The 22,245-nt window shown below is 44.6% G+C and overlaps 1 protein-coding gene across 6 annotated transcripts in view; it reads right to left on the minus strand.

Annotated features, from left to right (window-relative positions):
• FREM1 (FRAS1 related extracellular matrix 1) overlaps nt 1–22,245 on the minus strand; it is an 89,889-nt gene that overhangs the window by 61,971 nt on the left and 5,673 nt on the right. For 5 of the 6 annotated variants that reach the window (XM_060269023.1, XM_035140804.2, XM_035140803.2 and 2 more), the window contains exons 2-10: nt 19,210–19,682; nt 11,348–11,442; nt 10,184–10,485; nt 9,148–9,344; nt 8,566–8,889; nt 5,535–5,643; nt 3,973–4,104; nt 1,968–2,312; nt 35–177 (exon numbers count right to left, since the gene is read on the minus strand). In XM_060269023.1, the coding sequence (XP_060125006.1) occupies nt 35–177; nt 1,968–2,312; nt 3,973–4,104; nt 5,535–5,643; nt 8,566–8,889; nt 9,148–9,344; nt 10,184–10,485; nt 11,348–11,442; nt 19,210–19,440 (1,878 nt within the window). In that variant the 5' untranslated portion in view covers nt 19,441–19,682. Of the gene's footprint in view, nt 1–34; nt 178–1,967; nt 2,313–3,972; nt 4,105–5,534; nt 5,644–8,565; nt 8,890–9,147; nt 9,345–10,183; nt 10,486–11,347; nt 11,443–19,209; nt 22,056–22,245 lie in introns of those variants that run through there. The other variant, XM_035140801.2, reaches the window with a different exon arrangement.

The following is a 22,245-nucleotide window of genomic DNA, read 5'->3' on the forward strand; positions in this document are numbered from 1 at the left end:
CAATGGCCTTACAATATATCCCCCAATGACATACCTGAGTTTCTGAAAGATTGGGAGGATCATTGCAGTCACACAGAACAAATTCAATGGAATCTTCAAATATTTCTCCTCCTAAGTGATGGTAGTAAATGATCCCATTGAATAGATCTTTCTGAAGAAATTTAGTGACAGGATAGCCTGGTGAATCACAGAAGAAAATATATTTTAGACCTATTAGAATTAGGGCCTTGTATTTAACGCCATAATGGTGCCCCTGTGAAGGCTTTGTGATTTTTCTAAAATAAAAAACCCCAACTATTTTATTGATACCTCCACTATGGAGAAGAATATGACTCTTTATAATAATAAAAAAACAATGGTCAAACTCTCTGCCACAGATTCTGTGTTTAACCTTAGGCCTCAATTATCTTCCATTTAACATGTCTGACATTACCTTCTCCCTTAAAGCTGACAGGGATATTTGGACCATGAAAATACCCTTGGCTGCCCAAGTCCTTTTTTTATGAAAAGCAAATAAAGGAAATTTCTCCTGAGAAATAAAAAATTATGAGAAAACGTTTGCTGTGCTGTTTTACCAACCAAACTCAAAGCAAATCAGTAGCAGTCTATCAACTTTCTTGGCCATGATTGAGGTGTGCACTTTGGTTTTCTTCATTGGCTAGGGATTATTAGACAAAGGACAATAGCGTCTAGCTCAGGGGTCCCCAGACTTACCGCGCGGCGGGCCGGTGCCCGCCGCGCCGACTGCGCGGTGGGCCGGAGGGCAGGGGAGTGCGCGCGCAGTGGGCCGGAGGGCGGGGGAGTGCGCGCCTGTGCGCATGCGCACACGCACACGGGCGGGAAAAAAATCACCAAAAATCGCTTGTGCGCATGCGTATGGGCCTCCCCCGACCCGGAAGTGCACCAGAAATGACCTCTTCCGGGTCGGGAGAGGCCCATACGCATGCGCACAAAGGATTTTCGGCAATTTTTTGCCGATTTTTTAGATCGTCGCTGCGCCGCGCGCCGTGAGAGCGGGCAGCGGCAGCGGGCGGCGGGGGTCGTCGCGGGCCGGATTGGAAGGCCGATTGGGCCGCATCCGGCCCGGGGGCCGTAGTTTGGGGACCCCTGGTCTAGCTTGCCTGGATGCGAGATAGAAGGGATTTGTGAGAAGGTAACAGTTACATTTGCTGCACTGCCTCCCACGGGCAAGAATGCTGCCCAGAACGGAATGAGTTCCTTAAACTTGAAATGGCTCTCAATCCCTGGACGCAGGGCCGTCTTTAGCATATGTGCCACCAGGGGTCAAAGATCCGCCCAGCGCCCCCAAATTTAGTTTAGTCACCCCCAAATTAACTTCTATTGACCTTTTTTGGGGAGGGAGAAGCCAAAGTTGTTGACCTTTTTTTTGGGGGGGGAGACAAAACTCAGTTGAGCTTTTTTTTTGGGGGGGGGGAGATTGCTCACCTGTAACAACAATGCAGCGGGAAAAACTGCTTTTGTTTCCTGACTCGTTGGGAATATTTGACGCTACGGAGTAACAGAGCGACGGAGGAGGGGGCGGGGACTTTCACTCCATTGCTTTTCACTGCCACCGATCGAGAGGGACCGGTTGGCATCCCACATAATTTGGCGCCTGAGTGCCCCGCACCCCTTGCACCCCCGGGTAAAGACGGCCCTGCCTGGACTAGAGTCTCACCTTAAACAAATTCATTATGCAGGGTGCCCCCAAATGTATGGGCATTGCCATTAAGATGTGCGCACCACATCTTGTGATCGATTATGCAGGGTGGGGCTTACCTTGCAGAACCAAACCAAAGCCGAAACTCACAGCCTGTTTACTAAGGACTGGCAAACAGTTGAAATCTCAAGTGTTAAAGAGGGATATGGGATTATATCTGAAAGCAAGACATAGACAACACACACATACACACAAAATAATCAGAAAGAAAGATGTTCTCCCCTCTCCAGCTTGTCTAACATATTACCAATTAGGTCTGGTCCAGGTATCTTCATGATTTCTCCTGCCTGTGATGGTTTGGTTATATTGAAGAGTATGTAGTCATCGCTAGAGTCCATGTCGGAGGCTTGAAGCATTGAGCCTTGGATCAGAATTGTCTGTCCCTCATGCACTTCTATTTCAACATTACTGATGAGAAATGGGGGGCTGTCATCTTTAGGTAGAATGTTGATTGGAAATCTGTGGCGACTGCTGTGTTGGTTATCAAAGATCCTGAAGACAATATAGTCCTTTGTGGAATCACTGTCATCGTGATGGTAACGGACAAGACCATCCTTAAGATCTGAGACCGTGAACATGAATCCCTTTCCTCCTGTCAGACAACAGCAGGAACATGATTCATAATGGGTACTGTATATACTTTTTAAAAAGGCAATACTATTTTAGAAGGTGTGAAGGTTATGAATAGAAATGATTAAGTTAATAAGAGGTAGGAATTGGAGGGTCAAGAGCAGGAAATCATAAAGGATTTCAGCCCTGCACAAATTCACTCATTGAGGTCATCATTGGTGATCATCCCTCCTCATTAATTGCAGAAAACAATCTTGTTGCATAGAAGAGATGCTTCCAGCATTCATTGAATGAATACGATTCCTTCACTACAAACATCAGAACTGGCTTACTGGATCAATGCTGGTTCATTGAGTGACAGACACAACATCATTTTTCTCTGGGATGTTAGTGAAGCAAAGGAGAACATATTGCAATAGTATCCAAACTCCCTATGAATGCAGCAGCATATAGGCTTCCACACTGACATGTCACAAGAGCACATTATTTGGAAGAGTTAATGAGTTATCCACAATTAAAATTGCAGAATAATAATTTTGCAACAGGTGGCAATTAAAATGCACCAAACAATTTCCCACAATTTTTAATACAAATAACATGGGGTGCAATTTGACATTCTATCCCTTTTTGGGTGGGCATTTTTTTTTAAGTACATGAAAAATGTGCATTTAAATTGTGCACATTTTTCATTTTATAGATATTTGTTCCCTAAAATACATGGGTTTTGTTTGTTTGTTTGTTTGTTTGTTTTACAATTTTCAATACATCCCCCCATAAAGTAATTGTTTTTTAGTTTTAGTTTTGTTTTATGTTGTTGTTGTTGTTGTTGTTGTTGTTGGTTGTTGTTTAAAAAACTGCATTGGAAATTCATAAACACACATAAATCAGAATGACAGCTGCATTCCAATCTGCCTCTAAATCTGGGACCTGCAAATTAGGTTTGTTTACTTTGAAATGCAGACCAAACACATTTCTCCTCTATTCCTAGCATCAAGCAGAGGGTTGTGTCCAATGTTAGTCATACTCAGAGTGGAACCATTGAACTTAATGTGCACAATTTAGGACTATTAATTTCAATGGGTCTATTCTGAGTAGTACTTAGTTGGATACAACTTGGAGTCTTTCCCATCAGTGGCTAGCTAATTCTTTAAAACTGAGATACCAGGGACTGCGCTCGGAACCTTCTGCGTGCAAAAATATGTGCTCTACCACGAAGCTATAGTTCTCCCCCTAACCTTTAGGGTCCAAAGGTTTAAGAAATACATGGATGTGTCTTTAGTAAGTTCATGTGGGGCTAGTACTAGACTTACAGCTGTGCTGAAGTCATACAAAGGCATTTGTCAGAAACCATGCCTTGCCAGGGTGCTGTATAGTTCTCACAAGTGCTGTCTTGTCTAGGGTTGCGATACATCTGGAATTTCCTGGACATATCCAGAATACTGCAGTCGGCAGAAATCAGTGTCCAGGCAGAAATCGCTCAAATATCCAGGATCCAAGCTCAACAACTTTTCTGCCTGAATTTTCACTGTTTGAAATATGGCTACCCTAGTCTTGTCATGAGCCCAGTAGTGGCTTCCTCCTCAAGTCCTCATTGTCATGGCAGCTGAAAAGGTGAATTGTTGCATGAACTGCACTGACCAAATAGTAACATCTGTATACAGACATCAGGGAGGACACAATACCTCTTAGAGTGAGCTGTCCATGCTGTAGACCATCAACAGTGACTATGCGAACACCACCGATGTCGTCATTGTCTACAATCTGAAACTGCTCCCAAGTTATAGGGCGAGACTGTCCTTCCAGAAGATCAAGACCTAGAACAGAAACCCTGAACCTGTAATTTATGCAGAACAGTAAGAACAATAAGTGCAACCCAGCACTAATGGTTAATTCCTTTCTATAACAGACACCAACCACTTGCATGGGACCTTTGAGTAAACCACATTCAAACAACCATATGGTTTACCCATGCAAGTGGTTGGCGTCTGTTATAGAAAGGAATTAATTTCATCCATATAGAGCTCTGGAGGGAACTCTTTGAAGCCTCATTTAGCACTGACCCCTTCAAGAAACTTCACTGGGGACAATGGCAGACCCTCCGATTGTTCCTATTTTCCAGGCAAAGTCCCAGATTTACAGAAGCCATTCTGGTTTCTGATTTGATCCCGAAATGTCCCACTTTTCCTCAGAACATCCCTATTTTCACCAGAGAAAGGTTGGATGATATGGAGTTATCTGACCCCTGAGCCATCTGAAGGCAGCCCTGTATGGGGAAGCTTTTTAATGTTTAATGTTTTATTATGTTTTTATATATGTTGTAAGCTGCTTAAAGTGGCTGGGGCAACCCAGTCAGATGGATTGGGTAATAATAATAATGATGATGATGATAATAATAATAATAATAATAATAATAATGGAATAGGACATGGGTGGCCAATTCCCAAGAGATTGCAATCTACTCACAGAGTTAAAAAAACTTTTTGGGGGGATTCAGATCAAAGTTGCTGAGCTTTTTTTAGGAAGGTCCATTTTTGGGGGGGTTCGGGTCAAAGTTGTTGAGTTTTTTTCAGGGAGGAGGTAGGGAGCCACAGTTGTTCAGCTTCTACCCATAGCTGCCAAGTTTTCACTTTTCTCGCGAGGAAGCCTATTCAGCATAAGGGAAAATCCCTGTAAAAAAGGGATAACTTGGCAGCTATGCTTCTACCACAGATGTCACGATCTACCTGTTGGACATGCCTGTAATAGGACATCCCTATTTTCATGAGAGAAATGATGGAGGGTGTGAAATGGCTTTCAGATCACATGTTCATTTTGATTCAACAAGGGACACATAATCCAGATATGAGTTGACATCCTGAACCTCTATTGGATCTTCCTAGGAGGCAGCACAAAGCTAGTGTCACATTGAGCCTGGTTAGCTCAGCGGATTAGAATGTGGTGCTAATAACCCCAAGGTTGCAGGTTTAATTCCTTATGGGACAGCTGCATGTTCCTGCATTGCAGGGGTTGGATTAGATGATCCTCAGGGTCCCTTCCAACTCTACAATTCTACGAGTCCACGACAGAAAGAAACTCAGGAACAATTTCTGCAGCTACCTTTCTTACAAAATAGCATATTCTTGTGCAGCTTCTCATTTAAGAAGGCTAAAGAACCTACGGAAAGAATATTGGTTTGTTGCATTTGACCTCTGCAGCCGCATCCTGTCTTTTAAAGAAAACTACCTTGCAAAATACAAATTCTCACCGGTATTCCATGAGACCCGAGGAGCATTTGTGTGTGCCGTTCTAACAGAGATATGGATAGTGATTGGTGAACTTCTTTCAAAGTACAAATCGTGAACTTCAAACTCCACCTGTTACACAAAAATGGAAATAGCATTTTCTAAAGATTGTCTGGAAGGTAAAACAGAAGCTGTCAAGTAGGAGACTATTGCAGAGTGGAGAACCTGTGGTCCTACAAATGTTGCTGGGCTGTCGCTACCGCCATCCCTGACCATTGGGGATGCTGTCTGGGGTTAATGGGATCTGGTGTCTAACAACATCTGGAGGGCACAATTGTTTACCACCCCCTGAACTAGAGAAATCTCAAGATTTTGAGCTCACAATAACATAGGAAAACAACCACAGAGAGGTTTAGAGTGCTAAATGGAACCAGAACATTTTCCTCTATAATCTCCCATATCCCCCCCCCTTTTTATAAAAAAAAAAATGCTGTTCCCTGTAGTCAGTTTGTACAATTTAATTCTTTAAAAAATGTTTCACACGTGAGACATTAATTTTAACTTCCACAAGAGGGAGCACTAATTATACTTCCATGGTATTTATGCAACTAAAATGAAAATGCCGAGGATTCTTTAAAAGAATAGAAATCACCCCCCTTTTTACCATTTTTTAAAAGAAAAAAAACCAAACCAGAAAAAATAAGGTAATAGATAAAAATAGGCTGAATAGCAGCTTATGGGATACATTTTCACTAAAGAAAGGGCACTGATGTCTCGGTTCCAACCATATTCACTGCCATCACTATTTGCTAAAATTTAAAGAGATGACAAGATCCAATCATAGGTGTCATTTATATTTTCTGTTTAAGCTCTCGTAAGCATTTATGCATATCAAATACTTGTAATTCTTTTCTAATGTTATTAAAATGTATAAGTTCTCCCATTTATCGCCTCTCAACATCAACCGTTCCTTACACAGCACGCAACAGAACATGACAGATTTCCTGAAAGGATTAAATGACAACATTGGATGAAAAACATTGGTAATAATAATAATAATGATCATAAAGCAACTATATAACTTTAAAATGCTGTGATCCAAATTTTTAGTGACTTGGGAATTTATAGGGAATGTGGTTTTCATGTTTATTAAGTAGCAAATAGCCCTCATGTTTCTGACAAATTAACCAAGGCAGTTAAGCAAACTTTAGTGACACACTGAGATGTCATGTTGCTTCACATGTGCATGCAGGTCGCCAGATTCCTCATGATTTGACAACTTAGCATTTGATGACCTGTTATACAATGTGTGAAATGACTCTGTTGGAAAGTGCTGTGATGTAACCAGAGAATGGGTCAAAAGTCCAGAATCCCACTGAACAGGAGCCCCCTGTTCTGAAATGAAGTAACACCCATTGCAGTCTATAGAAAGGGGATCTAACAAGGCTATTAAGTCCAGAGTCCAAAATTACCTAACTGCCACCACCATGATTGGAAGTCACTTATCTGTTTCTGGGCAATGATACTCAGCATGGTTCTCCTTCTGCTGCGAGGTAGGTTAGGCTAAGAGATGGCTACTGGGCAAAAGTGACCTACGCAGCCAAGAGAGGATTCAAACCCCGTTCTCCCAGATCATAGCCCAACATTCCAGTCATTGTGCCACACGAAGGGGTGAGCTCCCGTCACTCTGTCCCAGCTTCTTCCAACTTTGCAGTTCAAAAGCACGCCAGTGCAAGTAGATAAATACCCTGTTTCTCATATTTTAAGACATACCCATAAAATAAGCCATAGCAGGATTTTTAAGCATTCAAGGAATATAAGCCATACCCCGAAAATAAGACATAGTGATAGGCACAGCAGCAATACCGGCCATGGCAGGAGGAGGAGGAGGAAAAATATAAGACATCCCCTGAAAATAAGCCATAGTGTGTTTTTTTGAGGAAAAAATAAATATAAGACATGTCTTATAATATGAGAAACACGGTAGGTACCGCTGCGGTGGGAAGGTAAATGGCGTTTCCATGTGCTCTGGTCATCACGGTGTTCCATTGCATCAGAAGTGGTTTAGTTATGCTGGCCACATGACCTGTAAAGCTGTCTGGGGACAAATGTCGGCTCCTTTGGCCTGAAAGCGAGATGAGCGCCGCAACCCCATAGTCGCCTTTGACAGGACTTAACTGTCCAGGGGTCCTTTACCTTTACCTACTCAGCAAAGAAATTCCCAAGTACCCTATGCGACAACAGAAGTGGAAAGAGAAAGGATTGCCAACGAAGGAGGAATGGCTTATGAAACTGATGGAACATAATGACATAAAGAGGACAATGACAAAGTTTTTGAGGAGTAATGGAGACCACTGATCTATCCAATAATCACCAATATATGAAGATGCAGGCAGGATTTGATATACAGTCAAACCTTTCACCTTCCGAAATGTTCGCCAACCAAGGCACAGCTTCCGATTGGCTGCAAGAGCTTCCTGCACTTAAGCGGAAGCTGCGTCGGACATTCGCTTTCCGAAAAACGTTCGAAAACCAGAGCATTTACTTCCAGGTTTTTGGCCTTTGAGAGTCGAAACGTTCCAAGACAGAGGTGTTAGGGAACCGAGGTTTGACTGTATAAGCTAGGCAAAGGCAAATTCGGCCCTCCAGATGTTTTGGGACTACAGTTCCCATCATTCCTAGCTAACAGGACCAGTGGGCATGGATGATGGGAATTGTAGTCTCAAAACATCTGGAGGGCTGAGTTTGCCTATGGTATAAGCAATAGATTACTGAAATATTTGATGGTAGCGGGGTTAAGATAATAAAAATATGTGTATTATTAAACAGCTAATAAAAAGGAATAAAAACAAACATCAGGGCAGTAGGAATGGGAAGTTATCAAGAAACTGTGTATGTTTTTTAAAAAGTCTATCTCAATAAATGCTTTGAAATCTTGTGAGAGCCTTCATTAAACTAATATATATATAAATTCCCAAGTACTCAAGTTTATGTAATATGTTAATGGGACTTGTGGACTTCACTGATGCAAAGAAAGGGCATCGCTTTGGTTACCTCATAATTTCTCCTCTCTGTGTGGCTGCTGTTTGGTGGCTGATAAGCAATAAGCATATCATTGAGGCTGTTCCATGTGAAGGATGAGATGGGCCTCGTGTGGTCTTGCAGATGAGTGATGTAGCCTTCCCGGGGTGGTTTGGTGATGTTGAAGACAAGCAGGGATTTGGCTGTTTCACTGTCTTCGGCATCCAGTATGGTTGTTGACAAGAGGCTCAGAATGAACTGGTCTGCTTCTAGGATTTGCATAGCCATGAAGGCAGCTTGGGGCGGCTGGTTAGGAAACGCACCTCCAATGTGGACGGGAAGCCAAGCATGCTCAGACTGCGGAACAAGAAAGAAGCAACAAATTAGCAGGTGACAAAGTAAGCGTCTAATTATGGCTGAATACTCTTCTGGCAGCCTAACCCAGTGGTGCCATCCAAGTGTTTTGGACTGTAATTCCCATCAGTCCCAGCCGGCATGTCTGAGGCTGATGGGACTTGTAGTCCAAAACATCTGGAGGGCACCAGGTTGGCGAAGGCTGGCTTCACCTAAGCCTGCATCTGTTTATGCCAAAGTTCCTTCCTATAAGGCCTTTACCTTGTAGATGGTCTTGCTTCTGCTGTCTGTGAGATCCAGCCTGATGGGAATGTAATCAATGTTGGGTGAAGGAGGGTCCAAATGCTGGTATCTTAGGCCCATCAGGAGAAAATCTTCACAGCTCACTTTAATGTTCTGTATGGTCTTCAGGCCTGAAACACAGCTCCCAGATGGACACTTTCCACCTCTCCTATGTCCTAATGGCCCAAAGGAAATCACAGTGGGTTTTTTCTCTCTCAACAGAAACATAGACAGAAGATGCAAACCAGAAACCAGAAGCTAGGAACAGTTCACCACTGAAATACCTATGGGAAGGAATGAGGGGGCTATGAGGGGTTATGAGGGGGCTATGAGCCAGTATGGTGTAGTGGTTAAAAGCGGTGGATTCGTATTCTGGTGAACTGGGTTCACGTCCCCGCTCCTCCACATCCAGCTGCTGGGTGACCTAGTCACACTTCTCTGAAGTCTCTCAGCCCTACTCACCTAACAGAGTGTTTGTTGTGGGGGAGGAAGGGAAAGGAGAATGTTAGCCGCTTTGAGACTCCTTCAGGTAGTGATAAAGTGGGATATCAAGTCCTCCTCCTCCTCCTCCTCCTCCTCCTCCTCCTCCTCCTCCTCCTCCTCCTCCTCTTCTTCTTTATGTTCTGTGCGAGTCAGGTTGAGTACCTCTTTGTTCATGGAATGCACTCCCAGATAAGCCCACTGAGGATACTTGCCTGATGTCCACTCTTATTATTTTTTAGGCATCATGTTAAGGCACATCATTCTATTGGGCAGATGCAGAAGCTTACAAGGGCGCTTGGGGGAGCCAATGTTGTATGCATGATGTCAGGACATTGGAAAGAGCTGGGGCAGAGCCAAACATGGCGGCCGTTCAGTTTTAATGGCTGGTGGCTCCTCCTCCCATGATGTTCCATGATATGTCATGTCATGTGACGCCCAAATGTAGAGGCAAGTTGGTGCCCCTGTACAACCTCGTCACTAAATGAAGATATTTGTGATGATATAACAGGTGCAGAGAAAAGACTGTACATACCGGTTGTGGGAGGGAAACTGTGAGGCTGATCTCCACGAGGTGGTTCTTCTTTTGCTGATCCTCTGACAAGTTGCCCATGGGCTGGTAGGAAAGTTTCTAAAGACATCAGGCTTATGGTACAATCCAAATTTCTTTTCCTGTTGTAGTCTAAAGTAATTACGTTCTTGTTAATGACATTGGACAGGCCATGAAAATCAGGGACCTGCAGGGCACTCGAGCTCATCTTGATAATATTACAATCTGGTTCAAGTAACTTTACAAGGAAGGGAACCATTTCGGTAAATGTCTCGGTTTCCGTAAATCTGCAAAGGGCAAGCAAAAAGACAGTCAAATTTTAGGAAGCAAAAGAGTTGGGCACATTTTGGAATCGACGGCATTTGGTATATTTTAATTGGGCAGAAGTAAAGTATGGAAGGGTGACTGTGAAATTGTGTTTCAGTGTATCTGATGAAGTGTGCATGCACACGAAAGCTCATACCAAAATAAAAACTTAGTCTTTAAGGTGCTACTGAAGGAATTTCTTTATTTTGTTTCGACTCAGACCAACACGGCTACCTACCTGTAACTGTGAAATTGTGTGTGCATGTATTTTAAAATGTCAGTTAAGGCAATGCTGCAGTTTCTTAAATTGTAAGGGTGTGATCTCAAGGTCACCATCTTTCTGAAGCTAAGCAGATCTGTATGTGGTAAGTCAGTGCCTGGGTGGGGGTGATTGTCTAGAAACCACATGGATGCAGCCTTGGACGATGGAAGAAAAGAAGGATACAATTGTAATAAAATAAATGAAAATAAATCAAGAAACATAGGGCAACTGTTTGAAGTTTGGATGCTTTTGATTGCTAGGGGGTGGGGAGTCAATAAAAAACCAAACAATCAACCGGCCAAAAATAAATGGAAAAAATAAATCTCAACAACGGCCATCAATCACAACAGTCAAAACTGTACAGCAACAGAATAGGATGAACGTACTTATTATGTTTAATGCATTTGGTTTTGCAACCAATGGGCACCTCGGATTTTTAATTTTCTTTGTGACGCATTATAAAAGAAAACTCAAAAGAGATAATTCACTTAGCATTACCTTTTAATATTAGGTGAATGGTAGAAACATGCTTGTTCTTTCCTAAGAAATACCCCCTGAGACATGACCCCAATGCTGCTTACCTGTATAACCTCAGCATGACTAAGTCTTCATTGAGAATTGGGCATCCATTGTGAGTGTACTTGACTTCATTGGGAAGAAAATGGCAATCAAACACCTGTTTAAAAAATAGGCTTTGTTTAAAAAGGAGGCAGCATATTTCAGACGTTTCCCCTTTGCCTCATTTTGGTTTGTCTCGAAAAAATGTTTTGCAATGCAGAAGTGATTTACATAATTACCCCATGGCATAAAGGTAAAGGGACCCCTGACTATTAGGTCAAGTCGTGACTGACTCTGGGGTTGCGGCGCTCATCTCACGTTATTGGCTGAGGGAGCCGGTGTACAGCTTCCAGGTCATGTGGCCAGCATGACAAAGCCGCTTCTGGCGAACCAGAGCAGCACATGGAAACACCATTTACCTTCCCGCTATTTATCTACTTGCACTTTGACGTGCTTTCGAACTGCTAGGTTGGCAGGAGCTGGGGCCAAGCAATGGGAGCTCACCCCGTCGCGGGGATTTGAACCACCGACCTTCCGACCGGATTTGAACCACCGACCTTCCGACCGGCAAGCCCTAGGCTTTGTGGTTTAACCCGCAGCACCACCCGCGTCCCGTACCCAATGGTGAGGTGTGTGTGTGTGTGTGTGTGTGTGTGTGTGTATACCGTGTTTCTCCAAAAAATAAGTACCATCTAATATTTATTTTTCCTCAAACCCCCCCCCCACTATGGCTTATTTTCAGAGGATGTCTTATTTTTTCCCTCCTCCTCCTCCTGCTACAGCCGGCATTGCTGCTGCGCCTATCACTATGTCTTATTTTCAGGGTATGGCTTCTATTCCTTGAATGCTTAAAAATCCTGCTATGGCTTATTTTATAACTACGTCTTAAAATAGGGGAAACAGGATAGGGTAGATAGCTTAACAATGTTTCTGGGACTGTGGGGAATTAATACAGTTACAGTGGTGCCTTGACTTACGAATTTAATCTGTTCAGAAGGCACCTTCGTAAGTCGAAAAATCCGTAAATCGAAAAAGGCCATTGGAAACGCAATTTCCCATAGGAATGCATTGAAAACGGAAAAATTTGTAAGTCAAAGCAACCCTATCTAAAAATTCGTAAGTCGAAAAATCCCTATCTAAAACCGCCGCGGGTTTTTTTGTAAGTCGAAAAATTCGGTTGTCGGGTCGTTCGTAAGTCGAGGTACCACTGCATAAGCTGCCACAATCTTTGAGCAATCAGAGACTCCTGGGGTTCCAAGAGCTTTACCCAGGGTTCAGTTTCCTTGGAATGAAGGATAATAGAGACTGTGGTGTCTTTAGAATATCTGGTTTTATTTACACCTATATACAACCACTTGAGAGTTTTGTACAGTGGTTAAAGAGTCAGACTAGGACCTGGGAGACCAGGGTCCAAATCCCCACTTGCTTACTGAGTAAACTGGGGCTGGTCACGGCCTCTCAGCCTAACCTACGTCACAGGATTATTGTGAGAATTAAATAAGGAGGAGAAAGAACCAAGCATACCACCTTGTGCTCCTGGAAGAAAAAGGTGGGATATAAATGCAACAAACAAACAAACAAACAAATTTCAGAAGATATGCTTGTCTCCCTTATATTTTATGTAAAGCGGCCATCAGTGCTTTGTGATTACATCATGATCCTGTACACTGTAGCATTCTTAAGACAGACGCCCGAGTCTTCCTAATACACAGACATATAATATGTATAAACAGAATAGAATAAGGAAGGACAGATCCTGAAGCTGAGGCTCCAATACTCTAATACATGAGAAGAGAAGACTCCCTGGAAAAGACCCTGATGTTGGGAAAGATGGAGGGCACAAGGAGAAGGGGACGACAGAGGACGAGATGGTTGGACAGTGTTCTCGAAGCTACGAACATGAGTTTGACCAAACTGCGGGAGGCAGTGGAAGACAGGAGTGCCTGGGGTGCTCTGGTCCACGGGGTCATGAAGAGTTGGACACAACTAAATGACTAAACAACAACAACATCATAATAAACAGTGACATAGATCCAGTAGCGTAGCAAGGTAGGGGCGGTGCACCCTGGGCTCCACTCTGGGGGGGGGCTCCACTCTGGGTGCCCCTCCCCACCCCTTGCCTCCTCCCATGTGTATTGTACACGGTCCGTGCCAGCTGCCCCATGAGCGGCAGCCTGTTATGTGCCGCTGTGTGCAAGCGGCAGCCCATTATGGGCCGCTGTATGTGAGCAATGGCCCGTGGGGCCACCGTGTGCCAGCAGCAGCGTGTACTGACTGTGCATGTGCAGCATCCCAGCGTGTATGTAGTGTGCATGCGTCGGGATGCTGCACATGCACAGTCAGTACGTGCTGCTGCTGGCGCACGGCGGCCCCACAGGCTGCTGCTTGCTCACAGTGGCCCATTGTGTTGCAGGCCGTTATGGGCCGCTGTGTGCGAGCAACAGCCGGGCTGGCCCGGCTGCTCCCGCGGCAACCTTACGCAGGAGCAGCAGCACCAGCTTCGGACGTAGCGCACATGCATCGTGACGCCCTGCCCCCAGGGGGCACCTCCGCCTTTGCCGCCCTGGGCAGCCAAGCGGCAAGGTTCGCCACTGCATGGATCCAGTTATTTGCATTTAGTTCACATTTAACTCAATGGGATTTAAGTTGGAGTTGGCAAGAACTAAAATTCAACCAACTTAGTCTGGAGGATCAAGCCAACTGGGACTATGAAGCCCCAAATTGTATATTGGATATCCAAACACACATTGCTGCTGTTGTCTGACTCTCAGAGCATTTTCACGCATTGGGCTTAAAGACGTTCCCACTCACTGCAATTGATTTGGACTACAGACAGACTGCTTTGGGCAGAATGCTCATTCACATTACACTTGCCTTGCTTTCACTGTATTTCCCCCATATCCCAAAATGGTCCAAGGCAATTTTTGTATATGAGATAAATAATAATAACAACACCCCCCCCCCCACACACAGAGGGTGGCAAAGACATAATAAGCTAATCAATTTGTCACCATTAAATTATTCCCCCCATATCTGTCACCTGACGGGGCCAGCATCACCTTGCCGGATGTAAGGGGGAGGGATTACAGAGAACCCCCCCCCCTTATCAGAAGCAGCCTGTCTCCAAGCAGTCATGAAAGCGAGGGGCCTGAAGGGGTGAGTCAGGAGACGGAGAAGGAGTGCACAGGCAGGAAGAGAGAGAGGCGGGAAGGGTGGACAGGAATAGGGCAGACCGTAGACACCCCCCCCCAATACTGGTATTGAGAAGGAGGAGAAAAGGGAGAAGATTCACTGTCCCGAGGCTTTTATGTTGGTCAAGGTCGCGAAAGGGGGCAGTGCCGGATTCTGATTCGGTATGAGAAGACATGAAACCAGCAGCTCGCTACACTGTAAATAATGTGCACTAATAAAGACTTTTGAAAGACAAGCATGTGGAAGGTCGTTACTCAGGAGTAGTCATAACAACTCTGACACCTACTGTAATGATAAAGGCAGCCTCGCCTGAACTGACTTTTGGGCAGTGTATTCCTACCGACCCCACATGGGACCCAAGAAAACACATCTGAGTCCCTCTCGACAGTTTCGTCTCACAAATGCAGCTAATGCAGGAGAGAAACCAGATGCACCTCTTAGTCAATGCAGGTTTGCATTTCTTCAAAGAGTTGATTTAAAACAAAGCCAAATTAAGCCCCACATGTGGAAATGACATCAGATGCTCATTGAAAGAGCGCTAGGAAGCCAGAGAAGCAATTTAAGGCTCACGTCTCCAAATGCTCTTAGCCCTGAGAATCCGGCTTCCTTCTAATGGAAGACGAGAGCTGAAACTTGGTATAGGCAATGCTATCCATCAGAGAACTATGGCCATAATAGTCATAAATTGTGTTTTTCCAGAAGAAATCATTAGTTCCTCCACTTAATTGATAACGAGGGAGATAAATAATGAAAGCTTTTTTCCTCAACATGACTCTCGCCGTAGACAGACAATGATTATAAAATAGACACAATCTGCTTTGTTAAAAGGAAACAGCTGTTTTATGCTTCCTAATATGTTTTTCTTTCATATGAACAGGCAGCCATAATTGTCTATAAATTTAACAAGTAAAACAAAGGAGAGCTAAATCTTTTCCTAATTACTGTCTGGCTTTGCTTTTATTTCCACTTCAACTACTTTTCAATTACAATTTGTAATTAAATTGTCACACATTCCTAGCACATTACTCACTTTAACGACAGCAAAGGAAATAATAGGACAGGTTCTTCAATAATGCAGTGTTTGTTGGTTAAAAGCACAATCTCTTTAGCAAAAAAAGGGCAGGTTCTGCCATGGGTGTGTGTGGGGGGCTGGGAGTTAAGAGTTGCCAACTGACCAGAGCCTGTTCTGCTTATATGCTATTACCGTAGCATCAGCTCAAAATGAACCAAAGGGATGGCGATCAGCATTATTACCTGATGATAATTGCATATTTAGGCATAGGTAAAGGTAAAGGAACCCCTGACCATTAAGTCCAGTTGCGTATGACTCTGGGGTTGTGGCGCACATCCTGCTTTACTGGCCGAGGGAGCCGGCGTTTGTCCGCAGACAACTTCCAGGTTCCGGGTCATGTGGCCAGCATGACTAAGCGGCTTCTGGCAAAACAGAGCAGCGCACGGAAACGCCGTTTACCTTCCCATCAGAGTGGTACCTATTTATTTGCTTGCACTTTGACGTGCTTTTGAACTGCTAGGTTGGCAGGAGCAGGGACCGAGCAACGGGACCTCCGACCTTCTGATCAGCAAGCCCAACAGCGGAGCTGCCCCAGTGACATGGCGCATGTTCGTTTTGCGGGCGGGGCACACCGTGTGCAGTGACGTGGCACATGCTTGGGGGTGGGGCGCGCCATGTTTTGGGGTGGGGTGTGCCTTTTTGGGGGGAAGCGGGCAGCGGCGATAGCACCCCTGGGATCACATCGCTCGGGGAGATCCGCCCCCCGCCCCTATCTTCCTATGCCCCTGGGCAAGCCCTAGGCTCTGTGGTTTAGACCACAATGCCACCCACATCCTGCTATTAGGCATAGGGATATATATGAAAAAAACAAACAAACCCCACAACCCTATGTCTAAACTAGAAGGATAGCAGAGGTTACAGATATACTGTATGTCATCGTTCCAAAATCCCTTGCTAATTTCCACTGTCATATTTGTTTCTTAATCATGGCAGCTTTATTCACAGTAAAACATCCCCACACAATGCTTTCATCTTAACAAATGAAGAGTACAAGTCCTACTGGAGCAAAAAGAAAAAGAAAGAAAGAAAGAAAAAGAAGAAGAAGAAGAAGAAAAAGTGAGATATCTACTTAGTCCTGTATCCTCTTCTCCACAATGGGACAAACAAAGTTTGCAAACTTCTTAGGGTTAGTTTGTAGAAATTAATTTCTTTTAAATGTATGTGGGTAGCCATCCACTTTTGGCCACACCCACCACTGGCATGCACTCCTAGGCTTGCCATACATCTGGAAAATTCTGGGCAGGTACGGAAATCGGATGCCTAAAGTGGCGTCCAGGGGAATTATTGAATTTTAAGCAGAGATGCTTCTGTTGCTGCTGGTCATCTTCCCGTCTGAAGACAGCCGGTGCCTTTGAGGGTCTCCCTCCTGCAATGTAATGAGTGCAGCCGGACGGAGTGCGTGGGGCTGGAATTTCCCTTTTTGAAATATGGCAAGCCTATGCACTCCTAGAGAGCCTGCCAAATCAAATTTGGCCACCAAAGCTGTTTTAGGGGGCTGCACCTGTGCTAGGTAACCAAAAGGACTTCCTTTGTGTAGAGAGCAAGAAGTAAGAGCTATTTGGCTTCCTCTAAAATATATTCATCCAATCATTTGATGAGGCAGACAGTGAGCATGTATTAGTCCACATATAGTGTGAGCTTGGTGCATCTCTGAAAAGGGGCACAATTGGTTGGTGCACGAGCAGTATTCATTGAAGCAAAGTGACCAGAACAACGTTCTCGTTGATAGTTGGCCACATTTTTATGGGCTGCTTACTACATAAGAGTGAAACTTCATATTGCTATAGCCAGAAGTATGTAAAAAGAGCCCAGAGCACTCAGAACAAAGGTCCATCTAGCTCTGGATCAGGTTCCCACAGTAGCCCCCAGGAAGCTCATGAACATGCCCACAGACTGTCTCACCAGAGTGGTGCATGCTCTAGTTATCTCCCGTTTGGACTACTGCAATGCGCTCTATGTGGGGCTACCTTTGAAGGTGACCCGGAAACTACAACTAATCCAGAATGCGGCAGCTAGACTGGTGACTGGGAGCGGCCTCCGAGACCATATAACTCCGGTCCTGAAAGATCTACATTGGCTCCCAGTACATTTCCGAGCACAATTCAAAGTGTTGGTGCTGACCTTTAAAGCCCTAAATAGCCTCGGTCCAGTATATCTGATGGAGCATCTCCACCCCCATCGTTCAGCCCAGACACTGAGGTCCAGCGCCGAGGGCCTTCTGGCGGTTCCCTCACTGCAAGAAGCCAAGTTACAGGGAACCAGGCAGAGGGCCTTCTCGGTAATGGCGCCCGCCCTGTGGAATGCCCTCCCATCAGATGTCAAAGAGATAAACAACTATCTGACATTAAAAAAAACATCTGAAGGCAGCCCTGTTTAGGGAAGTTTTTAATGTGTGACATTTTAATGTATTTTAATCTTTGTTGGAAACCACTCAGAGTGGCTGGGGAAACCCAGCTGGATGGGCGGGGTATAAATAATAAACTGTTGTTGTTATTATTAACAACAAGGCATTTAGGCAGCAGCACCCACCTTCATTGTCTCCCCCTAGCCACTGGTATTCCAAAGCCAAACTAGGCATATGGGATTTGCATGACCACATAGATTGCATACACACCATATGTTTAAACTACATGCCTTTCCCCAAAGAATCATGGGAACTGTAGTTTGTTGAAGGTGCTGAACCTCGGGCTCTCTCTCTCTGTGGACTACAGTTCTTAGGATTATTTTTTTGGGGGGAGCTGTTTTCTTTAACTGTTTGGTGTGCACATAGTCCTCGAATCATACATTTCCCCACCCAGCAGCAGGAGGTGCCAAGTATAATTTTGTGCACCTGACACTTTTTTTGTTTCCAATGCCAGGGTGGAGGAAGAAAACACACGTGATCACTGCTTTCAGTGCCAGCCACACTGCTCTCAAAGCATCCCATTCTATTTTGTATTAGTAACCAGATCGAGAAAATGTTGCTTTCTCCACACAGGTTCCCACAAGTAAATCCAGATGGGAGAAAAGTAGAAGAAAGGTGATATGGGAAATATGTCTGATGTGGAAAGGAAGCATAAAAAAACCCCTTTGTATGTTTACCATCTGTTGACGGTAATTCTTGGGAACTGAACAAGTCCCCTGGTATGCTGTGCATTCACATTTTAGTCACGCCATTACTACATGGGGAGCAATTAAAAGAAACCCTTGCTTGTGGTCAAGAGCTGTACAGTGCTGGGCTTTGCCCTGGGGTGTCTTAATCTAAAAATGTACATAAACAGCTGACTTGCCTCCTGGTGGTTTTTTAATAATAGTTTTTTTAAAAACCAAAACAAGCAGAAATTAGAAGCTTTTGAGGGCAAACTGCTGTTTCGTTTAGCAACAGTGGAGAAAATCAGAGATAGGTCTGCCTTGCCCATCAATATATAGGTGGGGCTGTGTGCAGTTGCTTCAGTTTGGGGAAGATGTCTCAAAAGCTTTTAACTAACAAACAACCTTCACTCACAATGGAAGCCAATGCTATGTTTGAGAATGGCCACTCAGCCGTTCCAAAGTCCAGTTACTCCCAATAAGTCGCCCCACCTCCTCCTCCTCCTCCCAGCTCCCCCAATTGCCATGCCATGATATTAGAATTTCACATACCTGTGGGGTTAGTTTCCCAACCCTCTGCGTCATCGGCTCGTTCATCACAACTTCCACTTTGCAAGCATCCTTCTCTCGGGGAATGGAAAACTGCAGGTCCTCTTGCAACAGGAAGATGGACTGGCCCTTCATCACTTTCGCCCCACGGTTGACGTTGACAAAGGAGGAGCAGATGCCTCTCAGATTAAGCGCAAAGAGCAAAAGGAGCCAGCTGTTCCCCAAAGCCTTCATAGTGTGGTTAGCAAAACAGAAAACTCTTTTGGGAAGGGGGGGTTGTTTTCTTAGTCCTTTCCGGGAAGCGTCACCACCTGATCAGGGGCATCAGGCTACAGTGTCCTGTATGTGCTTTATCAATAATATTTCCTGCATCATGGAATCTGGGCAAGGAACCCTTTCAAAGAATCCCCAGGTTAATAAACTCATGGATCAATCCCAACATTTAGAACAACGGACACGTGTTTTTTCACCAAAATCTAGAGGGTGGGGGAAGAAGAGAGACAGACAGACAGAGAATGAGAGTGATGCAAAGGAAGGTACTATGCCAGGCATCCCCAAACTGCGGCCCTCCAGATGTTTTGACCTACCACTCCCATGATCCCTAGCTTAACAGGCCAGTGGTAGGGGAAGATGGGAATTGTAGTCCAAAACATCTGGAGGGCCGAAGTTTGGGGGTGCCTGTACTATGCCATGCATAGGCAAACTCGACCCAATAGATGTTTTGGGACTACAACTCCCACCATCCCTTGCTAACAGGACCAGTGGTCAGGGATGATGGGAGTTGTAGTCCCAAAACATCTGGAGGGCTGAGTTTGCCTATGCCTGTACTATGCATTGCATCTGTTGCTATAAGTGGACATCATGCCTTGACATCCCACACAATCATATTTCATTTCAGACAACAAATGAGATAGGCTGGTGGGAGACAGGCAGCTGAAGGCTGCTACGACTCCCCATCTCCTCCCCACATGCTCAGACCAAGGCAATCAGGCTGCACCAATTCAGAGATATTGTGCAAAGGGGGGGGGGGTGCCGTACTCACCACGAAGTTTTTACACACTTTTCACATTTGTAAAAAAAGGTACTGGTACTGCATACACTTGAGTGCCCCCAGAAAAAAAAGCTGGGAAGGCCTGATATATTTTGGGCAATTTTCAACTAAAGTGTCCTCGAAGATTTTCAACTAAAGTACAATGATTTCTGCTTCCAGTTTGGGACTTGAACCCTCTCCTGCCCCCAAATCTGCTCCAGAGGGTTGGGGGAAACCCAAGAACAGATTAAGGGGATGGCTTTTTTGTGGTGGTGGTAATGTTGTATTGCACTGATGTTGGTTCCTGAGGTAGAAAAATCCAAATCACAGGGTATAATATAATTAAGGGGGGAAAACAAAACAAAAAAAACAGGCATTTTGGTGCCATTTAATGTTACCCTGATATTTTCTGCTTGAGGCAGGTCATCTCATGCTGCCTACGAATAGAGCCAGACCTGATTTTGGACCGGAGATCAATAGTCATAATCATAATAATCAACTCACACTTCCTCGTTGTACACTTCTGTTACCAGCTTTCACTGGGAGATATGGAAGCTTTTTCCAAATCTGGATCCCATGCATTTATCAGATAGTCCTGGGAAAAACTTTTCCACCCATATCAGTGTTCACCCATGAAGCTCTACAGACCCTCCAAGTGTCCCTATTTTCCAGGGACAGCCCCGGATTTACGGAAGCCATCCCACTTTCTGATTTGATCGTGGAATGTCCTCCTTTTCCTTAGGACGTCCCTATTTTCATTGGACAACCCCCGAGCCAAGGAGATGAGAAACTACACAACCTTTATAAGACATCTGAAGGCAGTCTTGAATAGGGAAGTTTTTTCATGTTTAATGTTTTATTCTGTTTTTATATATGTTGGAAACTACCGAGAGTGGCTGGGCTGCCCAGTCAGATGGGTGGGATATATAAACAGTAAAGTTGTTGTTGTTGTTGTTGTTGTTGTTGTTGTTGTTGTTGTTGTTAAATATAGGACATCCCTATTTTCATTGGAGAAGTGTTGGAGGGTATGAGCACATAGGGAAATTCATACGAAGACGAAGAGTTTTGATTTGATATCCCACTTTATCACTACCCTAAGGAGTCTCAAAGCGGCTAACATTCTCCTTTCCCTTCCTCCCCCACAACAAACACTCTGTGAGGTGAGTGGGGCTGAGAGACTTCAAAGAAGTGTGACTAGCCCAAGGCCATGAATTTAGTTTTACATAGGGTTGCCATATGTCCTCTTTTTCCAGGAAACGTCCTCTTTTTCATGGGTAGAGTTGCCATAGCAATCAAAAGTAAAGTCAGTAAATGTGTCCTCTTTTTTGCTCTTGAAATTATGGCAATCCTAAGAGGGGAATGAGGAATTCAACAGCAGACTGTCACTTAACGGTTGACCCATGCTCCTCTTTATAACACACAGTTCTGTGCAGATCAGCAGAGAACCTAAGAATAGATCTACTGGATGGGATCTGTAGCCCCAAACAGCTAAAGGACACAAGATTGGTGAAGTCTGGTTTAGTCTATGGCAGGCATGTCCAACAGGTAGATTGTGATCTACTGGTAGATCCCTGGACGTCTGTGGTAGATCACTGGTAGATCACGGGCTCGCCCCGAAGAAGCTCAACAACTTAGGCTCCTCTAAAAAAAGCTCAACAAATCTGCCCTGCCCTCCTAAAAAATGGGGCTTTCCTCCTCCCTAAAAAAGCTTAACAACATTGCCCTGCTGAACCCCTAAAATGGGGCTTTCCTCCTCCCCCCAAAAAGCTCAGCAACTTTGTCCTGAACCCCCCAAATTGGGCCTTCCTCCTCCCTAAAAAGGGGGGGGGGTTAGATCCCTGCCAGTTTTAAACTCTGTGAGTAGGTCGCAGTCTATTGGAAGTTGGCCACCCCTGGTCTATGGCAGTGCTCTGCAGACACTTTCCCATTAATTCCATCATACCACCCACTCAGCAGACAGATGAAGCAGATCCTCTTTGAAAGGCATGGAGTGTCTTTAATTATACAAT

This window comes from Zootoca vivipara, chromosome 16, assembly GCF_963506605.1.
Source record: "Zootoca vivipara chromosome 16, rZooViv1.1, whole genome shotgun sequence".
NCBI lineage: Eukaryota > Metazoa > Chordata > Lepidosauria > Squamata > Lacertidae > Zootoca > Zootoca vivipara.